Raw genomic sequence first — 17,958 nt, forward strand, 5'->3', positions numbered from 1 at the left:
TGGGAAGGGCCAGGAGTCAGACAGTGTCAATCCAGTGAATGAAGTAGATTCGGACACGTTGTGATTTTTGCCCAAACCTGCCTATCTGTAGGGTGGCACTCAGCACCAGCAGGCACCAGGTTCTTTTTATCGCATCTTGTAAAGGACTTCTACGATTGCTTCACAAAGTGGCATGAATGATGGAGTAAATGGTTGAAGTGATGGGAGTGTTCTGAGGAGAGTTAACTCTTTTACTTTACTTTACTTTTACTTTACTTTTGTCTTTTACTTTAATAACACTTTTAAATTGAAACAGTTACTGTTATTTTGATTATACCTCATATGTAGAGGAAAGCATGTAAGTCTCAAGTTGTATATTTACCAGATTATCACAAAGTAGATAATTCTGTGTAACCATCATCCTGATCAAGGAAAAAAGTGTACTGGCCTCATTGGACTTCCTGCTCCTCAATAATCTTCACAGCCCCACGAGCACCACTACCAAAATTTACTGCTTCCCTGAGTTTCATTGCCACACGATTTGTGTCTTGTGGTGTTGGTTTTACAGATCAGAAATGCTAAAATAGTAATTTCACATTTCGACCTTTTCTCATTTATATAAATAGAATTAACTCAATGTAAACTCTGTGTTATAGGATCTTAGTTCAAGCTTGTTTTTGTGAGCATTACATAATGCGTAGAAGTTCATATTAATTGTTACATAAATGTTGTTCTGTGACAGTAGAGAGTACATCTGTTTATTAGTGCCAAATCTTGAAGTTTTAGGTTTTTTGAACTGTACAGGATAATGGTGCCTGACCGTTTTTGTGGATATCTCGGTGTATAGTACACCGCCAAGCATTTCTGCTATGTACGTAACTAAAGACAGGATCAATGGCTGAGTCATTACCTGTGCCTGTGGATGACTTTTTCTTCACTAGCAGTATACAGTATACACCGAGTATGCTTGCTGTTGTCAGCCTTTAAAACTGTGGCCATCTTGGAACATATGTAGAAGCAAATATTTGTAACTGTAATTTGCAATTATTAAATGACTAATAAAATTGAAATCTTTGAATATACTCATTTTCCAAAATGCTTCTTTTAGATATTTTACCCACTTCAGGGTAAGAGGGTTTCCTCTCCCTTGCCTTTGTTTTATTTGAAAGATCATATATTCTGGATAGAAACTCTTGTTTATATGTATTGCAAATGCTTTACCTCTTTTGTGACTTCCACTTATACTGTCAGAATAGATTGCAGGTTAGTAGAACATACAATTTTAACAAGCTTCTTTCTTATGGACTAACAATAGGATTAAAATAATGTATCATTAGATACATAGATTAGGGTACATTTTTATTATTTTATCATGATTAGTAAAACAAATTAAATTTGACAATAAAAATGTGCATGTATGAGGAGACCTTCGTGTCATTTTTCCCTTTTTGCCTCTAGGAGCTCACGGTACTCACGTAGCCAGTATAGCTGCTGGCCATTTTCCGGAAGAACCTGAACGGAATGGAGTAGCTCCTGGCGCTCAAATTCTTTCAATCAAGATTGGTGACACAAGACTAAGCACAATGGAAACAGGCACAGGCCTCATAAGAGCTGTGAGTGTTTATGAGCTGTTGCTTTAGGGAGACTGAGGATTTTGAGTATGGTTAGGTTTAAATAGTGCTCCTGGTTTACCAGTTTTGTTTGGTATATGGGACTTCATTCTTAAAGCAAAAACGGTTACTTCATTTAAAAAGTATTTTTAATAAGATGTTTAGAAAAATGTTTTCTGGCTCATAAAAAAATAGTTTCACTGATTGTTTCTAGTAAATCCTCTAGCAAAACATTTTAAGATACTTAAAGACAACCAGAAAGGAGTTTAAAACCTCAACTAATGCTGTGTCCTCCATTTTGACACGTAACTTTGGTAGTTTTAAAATGTAGTCGTGCCTGTACCTCTCCACTAATCACATTCTAAAAATACTCGTTGTGTTCTTTTAATTGGCTACTTACTACTATACTGTGTGTCTTCTACCCTTGCTTTTTTTTCCAATTCCCATATGCTTAAAAGTAACTGATATGTTAGAATAGGATTGGTCAAGAACTGTAAAGATTATATTTTTGGTTTTACTAACAAGTCTGTTTCTATAAACTGCTGCCTAAACTAGACTGAATCTTTTTAACAGATGATAGAAGTTATAAATCACAAGTGTGATCTCGTCAACTACAGCTATGGAGAAGCAACTCACTGGCCAAATTCCGGGTGAGTGTTCTTGACAGTTTTTAAACATAGACCCTTACCTACTGAAAAGGATTAAATGCTTTAAGTGACTGAAATGAGCATTGTAGTGGATAAACGACTGTCTTGCTGGTTATGTGGTGGCTGTCTCTTAGACCTCAGGTCCCCACTGCCATAGAACATCTTGAGTGTCAGTGCCAAGGTCACTCCGTGGCTGATCCTTAATTCCCAGCACTTGCTTGGGGCTAGGGAGCCCAGCCAGTGCCTCTTCTAAGATGTACAACCATCCTGCCCTCTGGTGTGTTCGTTATCGGCACCACTACACTCTCATGTGTCAGCTGTTTGGACCCACGGGATAGCCCGTTACTACACTGACTTGTCCCATGAGCCCTGAACCCTCCCTGAGCAGCCTTTAGTGGACAGACCACCAGACCTGGCAGTCCTGCTGTGGCCTTTGGGGACACCTGGCCTGTAGAGCTTCCTGCTGGTTGCCTGTGTTCACCGTGTCTGCTCATTTGGTTTCCTCTTCTCCTGGCCCATTGCAGGGTGCCTCACACTCCTATTTGCCTCCTCCGTGTCCTCAGTGTGTTGCTCCAGACCCAATGTTGTGGCCTTGACCCAGTGTTACCATAACGCTGTTGCTTCATTATAATACTTAAAACTACTTTATTTTGAATGTTAACATTTTGACAGTGTTTCCCCTTTTCCCACCACCAGGTGTTAAAGTGTATCAGTCATCTTTTTGTGTAGCAGTTTAATAAGATTCCACAAACAGGGAAATTTAGCTGGGCATGGTGGCCCAGAACTCTGGCAGGCTGAGAGGAGAAGATTACAAATTTGATTAGCTTAGGGACTTAGTAAGACCTTGTCTCAAAATAATAAATAAAAGACCTGGGGATATAGCTCAATGCCAAAATTTTGTCCGTACTGCCATTTACAAAGAAAGAAAAAAAAGTTAGTTTAAAGTCATCTTTCCCTAGTATTCTTTCTTTACGCATCACACTTAGGACTGTGAGGACCGTTTGTCCCTGCACTGTTTTATATTAACTTGGTTCTCATCTTCATAGTCTAACTTCATCTCTTTTCATTAATGTCAGTAAGTTGTGTCCCTAGCCCTAACCAGATTTCTTACATCATAAAATCCTGTATTCTTTATAGGGCCATATTTGCCCCTTTATTTTTGCCACCAAAGATGCCCAGTCACTGCTAATATTTTGGCACATTATAGTGCGTTTTTGTACATAAAATCTTGCACCTAGCATTTTCTCATTCTGGCCTCACCCTCTTCCCTACACCAAGCCTAACCAGAGCATGCGGCCTGGAGTGGATATGTGGTATTCTGCACTTTCGGAAGAGGGGCTGAGTGTGCACAGTTAAAGTGCTCTGAGTGCTGCTCATGCTCACCCCTTTCTATACGGCTCCTGTTTGAGTTCTGCAGTTTGGAACCTATGTTATAATTTTTATATAAATAAAAGCAAGACAGTTCTGCTTATTCAAATAATTCTCTCTTTTTCCAGGAGAATTTGTGAAGTAATTAATGAAGCAGTATGGAAGCATAATATAATTTATGTTTCAAGCGCTGGAAATAATGGTCCATGTCTTTCCACAGTGGGTTGTCCAGGTGGAACTACATCAAGTGTGATAGGTTAGTTTCTTATTTTAGAAACACATTTGTTTAAAAACAAAGAAACCAAGAAAAGCCACAATGAGTTGTTAACTGTATCGTTCCTAAGTATAGTACACTACTGACCACTGATACAGTGTAGGAGGAGAACCAACTTATGTATAATGTACTGTAATGTAGACCACTTTTGTGGTTTTGGGTTTTTTTGTTTGTTTGTTTGTTTGGTATTGAAAATAATTTACCATAATTTAAAGAGAACTGGAACAAGTGCTTTAATGGAAGCACAGATGCATACTTAGTAGATTGTTATATAACCCATGTAAGAGTCCTAGAAGTTAATTATTTTTATCTTTCCATTTCTCTTTCTAGAAGAAAGAGAACTGGTATAGATAGTAAGCAGTGGATTTCATTGGGAGAATTAAGATCCATTAGGTATATTTTGTTTCCTTTTGTTAATGACAGATCTACCCTACAGGTGTTGGTGCTTATGTTTCTCCTGATATGATGGTTGCTGAGTATTCACTAAGAGAGAAATTACCTGCAAATCAATATACATGGTCTTCTAGAGGTCCAAGGTAGGTGGGTTAGTAGCTGGCATCACTGCATATACTTATTAAACTAGTTTACGTGGTTGGGAGGGGCAGAGTTCTCAATAGTACGAAGTGATGGTCTTGTTTTAAATAATGCTTTAAATATTTGAACTTTGGTGAGATAAAGGCCCTCAGCTTTTGGTAAGCATCAGTTATAGACCCTCCATACCCAAGTTCAGTACATACTTTTGAAATCATAACCTATTTTGAATATTTTGTATTTGGTTCATAAGAAAGTTCTGATTGACAAGTGCCATTCATCTGTTTAGGTCTGGCACTCTCTGAACTGTGTTTGTCTGATTCCAGAAAGTGACTGTCTTTTGCAGGACTTAGTCCCGCTTTTATAACCATTCATTCTGACTGAAGAAAGCCTAGTGTAATTCATCCCTTTACTTCTTTGAGCTAATTTAGAAGACGGAGAAGAACTTGTTCAGCAGGTGTTGCAGTGCCTGCACTGGGAGATGTGAGAGAACAGCCTGTGGTCTAGTCGAGGGACTGCCAGTTTGGGGGAGGGGCGGCAGTCACAGGAGCAGGAGACAGTGGGGTGCTAAAAGAGTTGGTAGGGTGCTGAGAAAGGGGGAGTTGTGTGTGCAAGACCTCAAAGATAAGCAGATTTTAGTGTGTGGTTTATTACACTAATCTAGTGGCTTTGAGGGCAATAACTCCTTGTGTGTGTTTGAAGTGTAAAATAGGTGGTGGAAGCAATGTTGGAAGGTGAGATTAGAAAATTGGTTGGCAGTGCAAATGTGACACTGTTCAATTCTCGGGGTTCTATGTATCTTCCAAGTCTTCTCAGGTAGTTTCTTTTTTTAAAAAGTAAGCTCACATCATTAACTTATTATAAACTATTGGTTTATAAACTGGGTTTTGGGGGGGGGGGTTTGTCATTTTTGACACAGGATCTTACAGTGTGCAGTTTAGGGGCTGGGCTTGAATTCACCGTGGAGCCCAGGCTGGCCTTGAACTCATGGTGAGCCTCCTGCCTCAGCCTCCTGAGTGCTGGGGTTACAGCCATGTATCACCACATCCACCCAAAAGTTTGTTGTGTGCATTTCCATGAGCTGCCCTCCTCACCCCAGCTAATGTCACTAAGGAAGAGTGAGTAGGAATTTACTCTTAATAGTTAGACATTTATGTGTTTTATATTCAGCTAATAAAAGTATTAAATTTGTTACTTGTAAAATCAGTGTGAAATTTTAAGTTTATGTTCTAGTCAGCACAAAAACAAATTATTAGAGAATATTTAAGCTAGCCTTTTCAGTCACTTGCCATAAAATGCTTAAAGAATTATTTAGGAGCTGAGTATAGTTCTATGATAGAGTACATGCGTACTGTCCATGAGGCCCTGGTTTCAGTCTCTGTTATGGAAAAACAAAACAAAAAGCACATAAAGAATTATTTTAAGTAAGTGCCAAAGAGCTCATGAGTTACAGGGGAAGTTTGAGGTAAGATAATCATTCATAAACCAGTTACACAGTATATGAATGAACTGTGAGGAAAACTGGTATTAAAACACAACCCATTTGCTCTAAGAATTGAATTAATACCATGTTTATTAATACACATGAAATATCACTAAATACTTGGTCGAATTATTACATTCAACTATTAGAGTATAACATATAGAATGGACTACTAATAGTCATTGAATGGAATACATTTCATAGTGCTTTTTGAAAACTGTTCTTTCTCCATAAACACTGACCGTGAGTGTACACCTTCTACTTTATTTCCTAGCGTTTCCTAGTGTGGCATAGCTGCTAAAGACAGATCATCAAATGATGCCTGCATAAAAAGGCTTTGAATTATTTTATATGATATTTTCAAAGGAAAACACCACTAATTTCTTTCATTTTAAGGAAACACATTGATAATTCATTTGTAGAGTACTGATTTAAAGACTTAGAAATGCTCTATGATTATTAGGCACTGTACATGCTAGTGGCAGATCAGTAAAGGGCAATACAAAGTAGTTAAAATTCATGGGTCTTTGCAGTTATTTTTTAGGGTATAAAATACCCAGTGTTCATTAGTAGATAATGTATTTAGTGCAAGCAAGAAAGTAAAAATCATTCTAACTCTTGATATATGCATTGCTTTCAGTGCTGTGTAAAAAGGTGAAATCAAATTGCCAAGAATAAAAGCAGTTTACTCAGTTGGGGGAAGTATTGTAAAGGCAGAGTACCTCCAGCAGCATTTCTGGGGAAGCAGACGGTCATTATTTTATTTCTTTCCTTGGGACAGAGGACAGAGCCTGTGTTACACGACAATATGATTGAGGTTTGTAAACTCACTAAACTTCACTTGCCAAACCTCTACCTGGATGGTCTTGTTAAACATGAGCTGTCCAGACTGGCGGCCCCAGTCCTGTGAGGCTCATCTGAATGGAGGTGTACTGTAGGTATAACGTGTGTAACTGGATTTTGAACACTTGGCCCAATAAAGAATGTACCCTGACCCTTTGTTTTCTTTGAAGATTGAACTCACAACCCCATGCTTGCCAGGCAGGCACTTCAGTCACTGAGCTAACTCCCTGGCCCTTGACCCCTTGTTTTCTGGCAGTTGGAAGTTGTAAATATTTCAGATGTGTCCTATTAAGTAAATTACAGTTTTAAATTAACTTGTCTCTTGTCAGTCTTTTTAAATGTAGATCTTAAGATAATCTTAAATTACATATTCACCCCACAGTATGTTTCTATTGTAAATATTGTATTAGACTTTAACTAAAATGTTTCTCTTAGGGAGAGAAGTGCATTTATCAAGGAGAATATGCCTGGTACCTTTGAGTTGTTATGTGTAAAGCCAGGCACATACACAGAGACTTCTTTCCACTTAGAAAAAATAAATACTGCCCGATGGGGAAGTAGCTGTGCTGGATGTTTTAATCTGCATTGATTTCTTACAGTAATGCTTTTGTCATTGTTTGAAATGACTGTAAATAATTTGTAGTATAGGAATACAGTTGATGTGACCAGTTGATGTGGCCTTCTTAAATGCTGGTCGACACCCAAGTTGCACCATGATAAACAGACTATGATGACTTTTCATTTAGCGCTGATGGGGCCCTTGGCGTGAGCATCAGTGCACCAGGAGGAGCCATTGCTTCTGTTCCAAACTGGACATTGAGGGGGACTCAGCTGATGAACGGGACATCCATGTCTTCCCCCAATGCATGTGGAGGCATCGCCCTGATACTGTCAGGTACGGTCCCTGCTTGTTACTCTGCTTCCTTGTTACAGATCAGCGGCTTCTGTAACTTCCCAGAGTTCTGACTTGCCAGGCATGTTAGAGTCAGCAAAGAGGCTTTTAGTAGGTGTTGGTCTCTGAGATCTGGGCTTCACACATTCAATTCTTGGGTAATTAGGATTTTTTGTTTGTTTGTTTTGTTTGTTTTCCTAAGTTCTCTGTTGTTTATAACTGACCTAGATTGGAAAGCATTGCCAGAAACCATAGAGTTTGACCAGTTATGTTTTAAATGAAGCATTACTCAGGTGCTACTAAGTATCTGCTTCATACACTTATGTCACTCTGCATAACTTGTGTTAATGCCCCTGAAGATCGGTGTGCGTGCTTTTCTGTTGAATCAAGTCTGTGTGTGTGATGTGCCAGCTTGAGTGTTTGGCGTGAGTGTGGAAACGCCAGACGTGTGAAGCAGAGGTCACATATCATCATCAGTGGAGGGAGAAAAATGGATTTCAAGTGGTGAACTCTCTACAGCTTCTTTTGTTTTGTTAATTTTAGGTCTGAAAGCTAACAGTGTTGACTATACAGTTCATTCAGTTAGAAGAGCTCTGGAAAACACTGCAGTGAAGGCTGAGAATATAGAAGTCTTTGCCCAGGGACATGGTATTATTCAGGTATGGTCAATGTGGAAAGTTGGTTGCAAGGCAGCATTAAGATATGTCTTCACTGGGTAACAATACTGCAGCTTATTCAACATTTATTATAGGTTGTATGAGTGTAGGACTGTCGGCAATAAGAATATGAAAAGAAATTTTATAGTTAAGATAGATTCATTGTGCTAAGATGCAGAAACCTGAAGGACATATAGGGGTTGTAAATTCAAAGCAGAAAACTAAAAGAAAAACTGGTCAGTTGTAACATGTGGGTCAGGTTTTGCATTTAATCACTTGAGGTAACAGTATGACTAAGAGGTGACACAGAAGATTTACCCCAGTGATAGGCTGGTATTTTGAATAAAACTGTAGAATTTCCCTCTTAGCTGGGCAATTGGTAGGTCAGAGAACTGTATGTAGAAACTAACTTTTGCTTACACTTTGTTGTAATTGAGAGGTTGGTTGGTAATTTGCAATAAAGTATTGTCTCAACCGTTTACGTCTTGTTGCTTGTATTCTTTTAATTAGGTTGATAAAGCCTACGACTACCTCGTTCAGAATACATCATTTGCTAATAGGTTGGGTTTTACTGTTACTGTTGGGAATAACCGTGGCATCTACCTCCGAGATCCTGTTCAGGTGACAGCACCTTCAGATCATGGTGTCGGCATTGAGCCTGTATTTCCAGAGAACACCGGTAAGTACCAGGCTGTGAAGAAGCAGACACATCCATGTTTTTGCTTCACATGAATGGTACATAATACAGAAATGCTCCTTGGCTGATGTTCCAAGTTGGCAATGTGATTGTTTTAAAATTAATAGACTCAAAGGAAAATACTAGAGCAATTAGAAGCCCCAGCCTGATGACCATAAAAGTATCTGTACTACCAAGGAAATCAGTGGGATGGTCATTGACTGACCCACAGTTTTATTAAATCTGTAGTAACATTCTAAATTCCTTCTCCCCATTTTACTACGAGAATATAAGGTTGCTTTCTAGTAAGAGTAGGATCTAAAAGCAGCCAAAGAGACTGCAGCCCACTTAGGTGTAGTACAGATGGTCTCATCACTGTGTTTGACTGTCTCTATGTCCGTCAGATGCTGTTACCTGCATGTGCTCATTTTAAATACCTACAGAAACGTTTGGGGGTGTAACAGTGCTAGGTGGAAGTACAAGTAGGTGTCATGAGTGTACTAAGAAGATTCTGTGTTTATTTTTTTAAACTGGGATTTTGGATGTTCATGTCTAGGCCTTTACAGCTGCCTGAACTAAGTTGCTAAATTATTTGATAGAAATCTTTTGAAAATGCAAAAACAAAAAGAAGTGCTAATTTTACTTTTTGGTCTTTTTATTAGAAAACTCGGAAAAAATATCCCTTCAGCTTCATTTAGCTTTAACTTCCAATTCGTCTTGGGTGCAGTGTCCCAGCCATTTGGAACTCATGAATCAGTGTAGACATATAAACATACGTGTGGATCCCAGAGGCTTGAGAGAAGGATTACATTATACAGAGGTATTGATGTCTTCATTTCTTTAATCATTAATGAAAGTGAGAGTTAGTAGTAAACAGCCCTAAATGTGTTTGCAGTGTACCGTTTACGTATAAAGGAACAACTAGACCTTTCCACTTGCCAGATTTTACAGCTCTTTTCAGCAGTCAAGTGCTTTAAGAATGTCAGCTCATGTCCTGTGTGAAGGAGGTGAGAGAGAAAAGCAGAACAGCAAGCCTCCCCGTTTAGGTCTTCCCTGTAATCCGTCCCTCTTTTCTCTCAGGTGAATCCCAGTTGTAGTGGCCTTTGATACCCAGATGGAGAAAGGATCTGTTAAACTTAAGGTAGTTGTTAGGGAACACAGACTGGTGTAACGGTGCCCTGCCTCCACAGTTGTCTGCAGGACTAGTTTGACCCAGTTTGCAGTTGAGAGTAAATAAAATGTAGTCATTGTGTACTTGATAGCTCAGTTACCTGTTAGTCTCAGTTAACCAGGGTTGATGTAAATGTTTTTGTTCGAGCTTTTTGCTATTATGTCATGTGACTAAATTTTCAGCTACTGGTGTCACCTTACGTGTAGGATCTCCAGATTTTAAGATTGATTTATTCTGTGACTAGAATATGCCATTTGATTGCTTATTCACAAGTTTGTGTTCGGATGTTGAAACCTGCCATCCTTTTTTCGAGGTGTGTGGCTATGACATAGCATCCCCTAATGCAGGCCCTCTGTTCAGAGTTCCCATCACTGCGGTTATAGCAGCAAAGTAAGTAAAAGGTTTCGCACAGCTTACTCTTGCATCTAAGTTGTAAATGGTTATTTATGGAATAATGTGGACTTTTTAAAGGATTCTAGGCCAGACCCAGATAACTAGATCTTAGTTCTGCTCCCAGCTAGCATGAATTTTACGTGTTATGCAGCCACTGGTTAACAGAACAGCCGGTCGACTCTGGCTTCTACCCTGGCCCTCCACCGAAGCCGCCTCTCCCAAGGCTGCTGCTGGCCTCACCTTGCCCAGTGTCCGAGGTGCTTAGTCTGCGTTGCCCTGAGCCCCTGCAGTGCTTGGCACTCCCTCCTCCTGGGCCCTCTGTCTGTGATGACCTTCTACCGTCTCCTCCACTTGTCTCGTCACCACACACCTTCAGTTCCAGATCAAACCTGTCCATATTGTTCCCTCTGCAGCAGAGCTCTCAGGTGCAGTCAGAATACAGCCATATTGTAGATCAGTAGGGCTCCAAAAGTCAAGTACAGGCTCCTTAAAATAGCAAACAGTGACCTTTCGGTAGCCCCAGCCAGTGCTGCCCGTCCTTCTGTGGGCCCAGTTGCACATTTGAGACAGCTCTCTGCTCCAGCATTCCAGGTTTCACTGGGGTTTGTGCACAAGCACAGCAGCTTCTTTTGCTTCAAGTGACCAGCTGTGTTCTGAGTCGTCATGAGTGGAGTGAGTCCCTTCTTAATGGCAAGGCTTTTCTGTGCCTCAGAATAAATGTTAGCCAGTATTTAATATAAACTGGCTGTAAACCCTTTGAAGATCGAGACTGTATCTCAGACTCGCCCTTGTGAAACCCGTTATATAGGGTGTACAAAACAAAACAATTTGTTTGGCAGGCAAAGGGTGAGGTCAACGTTAATTTGAGAATACTGAAAACAAGTGACAGTTCTAAATCAATAGCTTCTGTTGAGTTGCTTTTCTGGTTTTAAATACTAACTGTTCGATAGATCTCAGCCCCTAAGATACAGAGGATGAAGGTGAGGAGAAAACTGGAGTTGTGGGAAACTGGACAGTGGTGAATTTCTCTATTATATGTACCTTAGACGTTGAGTGAGGTCCTGTGTAAGACCTTCGGCCATCAGCTTGGCTCGCTTCTTAGGCTCCATTGGAGTGAGCAAGCCCTCTCCACCCCTGTCTTCCTTTCCACACAGAGCTTAACTGAGTCAAATGTCTCTAGTGTTTTCTCTGCAGTAGCTTGTCTAAGACCAAGGATCAAACTGAACTATTGTTACATTTTAAGCAGCAGCATAAAAGTGCCTCAGCTATTGTAAATGCCCATGCAGTGTTTATCATACTGAGATGAACCCCACCAGAGCATATGTAATACATTGTTTCAACAGCAAATAGTTATACAATTGGCTTTTATGTTTCTTGGATTTGTTGTGAAAGTAGTTTGTCTTTACTGTTTTACAACATGGGGCCACTTTAAAGCTACAAGAGGAGCTTAACTTTAAGATACAGTAACAAAATATTATCTTTGGTAATATCTGATAGCTAGAATTCTCTGAAGTTTAGAATCTGGTAGTTAGAAAATTTTATAAATGTTGTAAAATTTCTTTAACAAAACGAGCTTTTATAATGTTATTTATATATTTATTGTAACATCATAGAACTGACAAAGTAGGAGTCCTCAGTACCCTATTCTCCAGAGATTACCTCTACTAACATATTACAAACTGGGATAATACAGTGCCTACTGTTTTGTAAGGAGCTGGTAACAAACAGCAGTTTATTTCTGAGGAACTATTCTTTTGAATTACTGATAAAGTCCTAAAGCAGTGACCTTGTTGGGAATGTACAGTTATTTCTGTGAGAGCCTCACACCCAGTCCTTGTTGATACTTTTCAGAGTGAGTGAGTCTTCTCATTATGACCTGGCCTTCACAGATGTCCACTTTAAGCCTGGTCAGATTCGAAGGCATTTTGTTGAGGTTCCCGAGGGTGCGACCTGGGCTGGTGAGTAAAGGTCGTCTGGTTTGACCGTCTATTTCTGCGTGTGTTCTCTCTCTCATGATAGTGTCACATATATTGGAATCCAGTCTAAGCTAATAGCGACATTACTGAATACTTCTAGACCCTGGGCTCTGCTTGGCATTTTACACTGATTATCTTGTGCAGTTCCATCAGAATATGTGTGGTAGAGTGGTGCCATTATTACAGATGGCTTCTGTTGGACCCCAGAGTGCATTTTTGTGCTTACATGTAAATTCAGATATACCTCTTCTTAGTCTGCTGAAAATGAAATAATAAAATCACTTGTGCATGTTACTTTTTTTTGAGCTGGTTAAAAATGAAGGGAATCCCAAGTGAGACTTGGTTTAGGGAGAGCTGCTTGATCTTGTAGTTTCTAAAACTGCCTTCTCAGCATTTGTCCATCTGTGGTCCACCTGTGTATCCCTTGCTATCACAGGAAATGCAAGGCTTCTCTAGGTTACAGGAGCTGTGGGGCCTGCCCTGTTCCCATGAGTTAGGGCGGAGGTGTTCTCTGGTTAAGCTGTGGGTCTTGCTTCACAGTAGTGTTGACTTCCCTCCCAGCTCTGCCTCACCAGAGCCTGTGCAGTGTGGTTGATAGTGGCTTTCGGTAAACAGACTGGACACAGAGAGCAAAAGGTGGAGAGGTAACAGTAACAGAAGTACTGGGCAAGAGGAGTAGATTTCTAAAATTACAGCCATACAGCAACTGATTGTGGTTCACATGTATGTAGAACCCGAAGAAAGGGGGTTTTACAATACCTGTGAGGATGTGTGCATCTGCGGCTGGATTGCTGTGCCCTGACATTCGCACCATGGTGGAGGTGGCTTATTTAATTCCAGTTTGTTTGTTTGTTTGTTCCTTGGAGGGTGTCTTCTGTCCTTCCAGCTTTGTTAGTATTCTTTTACTTTGTTTTTAAGTGAGTGTACTGTATGCAGGTTTCACTTGAATATATCATACTATTCTGGGTACGTTATTCCCTAAACAAATGGACATACATTATTGTGAAATTGCTTGATGCGCAGTCTAAAATTTTGCTTCTTTCCTCCTCCTGTTAGAAGTTACGGTGTGCTCATGTTCATCTGAGGTATCGGCCAAGTTTGTTCTTCATGCGGTGCAGCTTGTGAAGCAGAGAGCATATCGAAGTCATGAGTTCTACAAGTTTTGTTCTCTTCCAGAAAAAGGAACACTGACTGAAGCTTTTCCTGTCCTAGTAAGTTTAATGAACAGAAGAAATACAAGACTTTCTTTGCCTTTGGTATAGGCTAAGGCCAAGTATTTGAGTTTAAATCTCACTTTATAGTCTGTACCCAGACCACACTGGGACTGTGAGTTTTGTTCATGCCAAAATAAATGAAGTAGGAAGATAGGCAGGCTAATTAGGGTTTTTTCAACTGAATCTTGGAGGTAAAAGTTGTGTCTTTTTAACTCTTGAACAATTTAGCAGTAAGTACTAATCTAGTAGATTCTGACACTTTGAACCTTGATTATGACTGTTCCTTGTGTACTGTAGATTATTACCACACACGAGGCTTTTCTCAGATGACTTAGTTCATTAATGCCCCGTTCTTAGGATGCATGAGGTGATTGGCTTTACAGGTAAAACTGCCATCGCTATACATGTAAATGCCTCCCTCAGTGGCACATGGCTTCTTAGCAGTCTTGCTAGCAGGGAGGACTAGGTCTTCCTCCACGGAGTTGGTGCGCCAGTGTTCTGCCTCGTACTTGCAGCTCTGTTTTCAGTGGGTTGAATATCTTGCCCACATCTCTCATATTCATAGTACTTTCATTTGTGTCCTTGAATCTGTTGTTTTTGATAATTCATCCTTTTAAACTTGATAATGAATAGTTTTTGTCCCATTTTGATTGTTATTTCTTAATTGGAAAAAAATGTAAGTGGCCATATTTTCATTTTGTTTTGTTAGTAGGACGCTCTGAGCCCAGAATTCAACTAGTGTGCTTATTGAATGTGTCGTACAGTGTTGTAATAACCTTTCTCTTATCATTTTTCCTAATTATTTCTCTTTTGGTCCAATTTTTTCATTCCATTTTTTGACTGATATTGTATTATATGTGCTTTCAAAAGCTGCCTAGATCTTTTATGATAAAAAATTAAGATTATGTAAATAAATATGTATTTAAATTCCTACACGTATACATGCAGGTATGATTTAACCCTTAGCACAGGTGTTAAAGATTCCTTGAGGTTTTTTGCTCCTTGTAAAAAAAATAATTCCTGGGAAATAGCTAATATTTATATTTTATAAGTTGAGGGAACATGAGGATATTCTATATTGTTACTTATCTTTTTTTTTCTTTGTAGGGTGGGAAAGCAATTGAATTTTGTATTGCTCGTTGGTGGGCAAGCCTCAGTGATGTCAATATCGATTATACCATTTCTTTCCATGGGATAGTATGTACTGCTCCTCAGTTAAACATAGTAAGTTCCATGACTACTTCCATCATTTTTTGTGTCATTTATTTAAATTACTGTAAAATAATTTTGTTGATTAGCTTTAGACCTTCATAAGGAATTTATTTACCCTTGGTTTCAAAAGTAGTTACAGTCTTTGTTGGTGTTTACAAACTTGAGATGCAAAATATCATTTCTTTACAGTTAAAGTTGAGGAATTAACTTATTTAATGTCTTTTATAGCATGCATCAGAAGGAATCAACCGTTTTGATGTTCAGTCCTCCCTAAAATATGAAGATTTGGCTCCCTGTATAACTTTGAAGAGTTGGGTCCAGACACTCCGGTACCGTTCTTTGTAGTGGGGGTCACAGGTGCTGAGAGTTGAGGGGGTGGCTGTGGACACGCTTGGGAAACAGTCTTTTTGTGACCTTTGTGAGCACTGGAAATGAAAGCCAGTAGCAGCTCAGAAAGCCTCCAGCTTTGGCAGTGGCAGCCTGGAGCGGTTTGGAGCCTCGCTGTCCCTCCCAGCCATGAACTCAAGACAGAGCATAGCTGGTCCCTTCAGGACCCGTGATTGTTAGCCTTTTCATTTCTTGACATAGAGCGATGGGTTAGTTTGTGTCTGACTTTTCAATCCTTAGTATGTCATTTTCAGAAATGACACCACTGGCAAGTCTTACTGTGTAGGAAAAGCTTGAGAACTCTGCTCTTTGTGCCTGTGTAGCTCCCAGCACGGAAGGGAGGCACCAGGAGCTGAGCCTGCACACACACTATGCCTCAGGGGTGCCTTGTTCTTAGTCTGTAATCTGAACTTAACTCTGTCAGTGTGAGGCCTGGTAATAAGTGCAATAAGATAGCCAGTTAAGGGGCCACGGATATAGCTCAGCGGTACAGAGCCTGCCTGGCAAGCATGAGGTCAGCAGTTCAATTCCTGGCACCAAAAAAGAAACAAAAAAACCCCAGCCAATTGTAAATAGTAGTTTGTGACACAGGAATGTCAAAGATACACTGCCTTTTAGAATTATCAGTGAAAATAAGAAGCCCCAGCCTTTTGAAGATACGGCCAGCTTACATCTTAAATCTCAAAATTTGGAATAAATTTAAAGTAAATTAATAAATGTTACCACTCTACTGAAAACTTACTCTCTCGATCTCAGTGTTGTCCTGTGTAAAAGTCTGTATCTTAGTAACTTGTAATCAGCAGTTACTGAGCTGAAATGTTGATCCTTGGGTTAGGACAGAGGCAGATGAGCTGCTGCAGGGGTGGTGTGGGGGCTGGGGCCAGGGCTAGGCCATCTTCTGATGGGAACGCACAAGTCAAAACCTGTCCTTCAACACTGTTCCTGATTGTCACCCTCACGCTGGACTTTGGTTGTGTCAAGAGCCCATTGGAACTTTAGAATCTGTGTTTATCAGGAAAAGATTACGTTTGTAATATTTATTGCAAAATTTCAACTGTATTTCTGTGATTCAGACAGTAAAGAATTACGAATGTCAGTGATTAAAATACTATGTGCCCTAAGTTTTCAGAAGTGCTTATCCGTCACTTGATAGCGTGTTACAGATTTTTGTTCCTTGTAATTTAATGTCTAAGTAAATGAACTCTTAAATCAGCTCTGCATTTGCCTCATTACAGCCCAGTAAATGCAAAAACAAAACCTTTAGGATCAAGAGACGTTTTGCCAAATAACCGTCAACTCTATGAGATGGTCTTGACTTACAACTTTCATCAAGTGAGTGTTTGCCAAGTATTCCTGGTGGTGAACTTTGGTTATGACGAACTTGTAAGTCGTAATGTCCAAAATGAAATATTATAAATGGCATTACATGAAATGGAGCCATGTTACAAACAATTTGAAATTATTCTTAGGAGATTATGATTTCTAAATATTTAAATACCAGTCATACGCGAAGTCACAAAGTATACTAGTGGTCATCTGACCTTTGAAGCTTAGCTTGTATAATCAGTGATAGCTGGCCACTGGTGGCCCACAGGCAGTTAAATGTCCCCAGAGTGTCTCATGCTTTCTGCTCTGGTGTTGCTTGCCTTCTGTGAAGGGGTGCATTGGAAGCATGAACGATCAGAGTAACTCAGAAGTGGGATGACTGGTAACAGTCACAGAGACCAGGGTAAATGCTGGGTTAAAGAGTTTGTTTAACATCAACAAGATTTTGATAAGACAACAGTTGAACAGGTTTTAATGTTAAGATAGATTTTAGCAAATTGCCAGATTTCAGTGTATAAAGTTAATTATAGAGGTCTGAAAATTATGCTTTATTAATGGACATAGATTTGTGATTTTACAAGTTTGCAGAATTTCCTTAAATTGATGCCAAAATACTAGGTGTTCTGCATTTACAGACTTTTTACAGAAAAGTATAATAATTTTTAATAAAAGCCAGGTATACCTCAGTACCTTAAAGATCTATGTTAGAAATGTATAAACATGAAATAATCAGGGTTTTTTTTACATACATCTATATAGCCCAAGAGTGGAGAAGTAACTCCAAGTTGCCCACTTCTGTGTGAATTGCTGTACGAATCAGAATTTGACAGCCAACTGTGGATTATTTTTGACCAGAACAAAAGGCAGATGGGTTCAGGTGACGCCTATCCACATCAGGTATAAAATGACAGTGATTTTATAATTAACAGAAGCCATTGGATGAACTAACCTTTGATTTCTTGTTACAGCAATAATTATGTTTTTTAAAGATAGCAGTTTTGTATCTAATGTTTTCACAACCACAGGAGGGTCCCTTGAGTTTTGTGGTTGCTAAGGAACAGGCAGTTTTGACAGCCTGATATGGTATAGTCCCGCCGATTATGGTGGAAGGTAGAGGAAGACAAAGGCGACGCTTGATTAGCCAGCGTAGCTTTTTGGGACATTGATCCCAGACCCTACAGAAATCAGTGTGTAGGAAGCTCTACCACAGCATCTTCCACATGGCTTACCCCGTTCCAAAGGTGGCCGCGCATGTGAGGCATGTGAGCACTTAGTAGGTCCAGGTCTGAATCGGGTGAAGAGGCCCTTAAAGCAGTGGCT

The 17,958-nt window shown here is 39.7% G+C and overlaps 1 protein-coding gene across 3 annotated transcripts in view; it reads left to right on the forward strand.

The window, feature by feature from the left end:
* Tpp2 (tripeptidyl peptidase 2) overlaps positions 1-17,958 on the forward strand; it is a 62,708-nt gene that overhangs the window by 25,797 nt on the left and 18,953 nt on the right. For all 3 annotated transcript variants that reach the window (XM_013141414.3, XM_013141413.3, XM_003477588.5), the window contains exons 7-21: positions 1,438-1,592; positions 2,163-2,239; positions 3,733-3,860; positions 4,315-4,414; positions 7,482-7,630; positions 8,171-8,286; positions 8,794-8,962; positions 9,622-9,779; positions 10,444-10,520; positions 12,375-12,481; positions 13,556-13,710; positions 14,821-14,937; positions 15,154-15,254; positions 16,548-16,644; positions 17,398-17,535. In XM_013141414.3, the coding sequence (XP_012996868.1) occupies positions 1,438-1,592; positions 2,163-2,239; positions 3,733-3,860; positions 4,315-4,414; positions 7,482-7,630; positions 8,171-8,286; positions 8,794-8,962; positions 9,622-9,779; positions 10,444-10,520; positions 12,375-12,481; positions 13,556-13,710; positions 14,821-14,937; positions 15,154-15,254; positions 16,548-16,644; positions 17,398-17,535 (1,844 nt within the window). The remainder of the gene's footprint in view (positions 1-1,437; positions 1,593-2,162; positions 2,240-3,732; positions 3,861-4,314; positions 4,415-7,481; positions 7,631-8,170; positions 8,287-8,793; positions 8,963-9,621; positions 9,780-10,443; positions 10,521-12,374; positions 12,482-13,555; positions 13,711-14,820; positions 14,938-15,153; positions 15,255-16,547; positions 16,645-17,397; positions 17,536-17,958) is intronic.

The sequence above is a fragment of the Cavia porcellus genome, unplaced genomic scaffold, assembly GCF_034190915.1.
Source record: "Cavia porcellus strain 051 isolate PalLab524CR breed Dunkin Hartley unplaced genomic scaffold, mCavPor4.1 scaffold_4, whole genome shotgun sequence".
In the NCBI taxonomy this organism is placed as follows: Eukaryota; Metazoa; Chordata; class Mammalia; order Rodentia; family Caviidae; genus Cavia; species Cavia porcellus.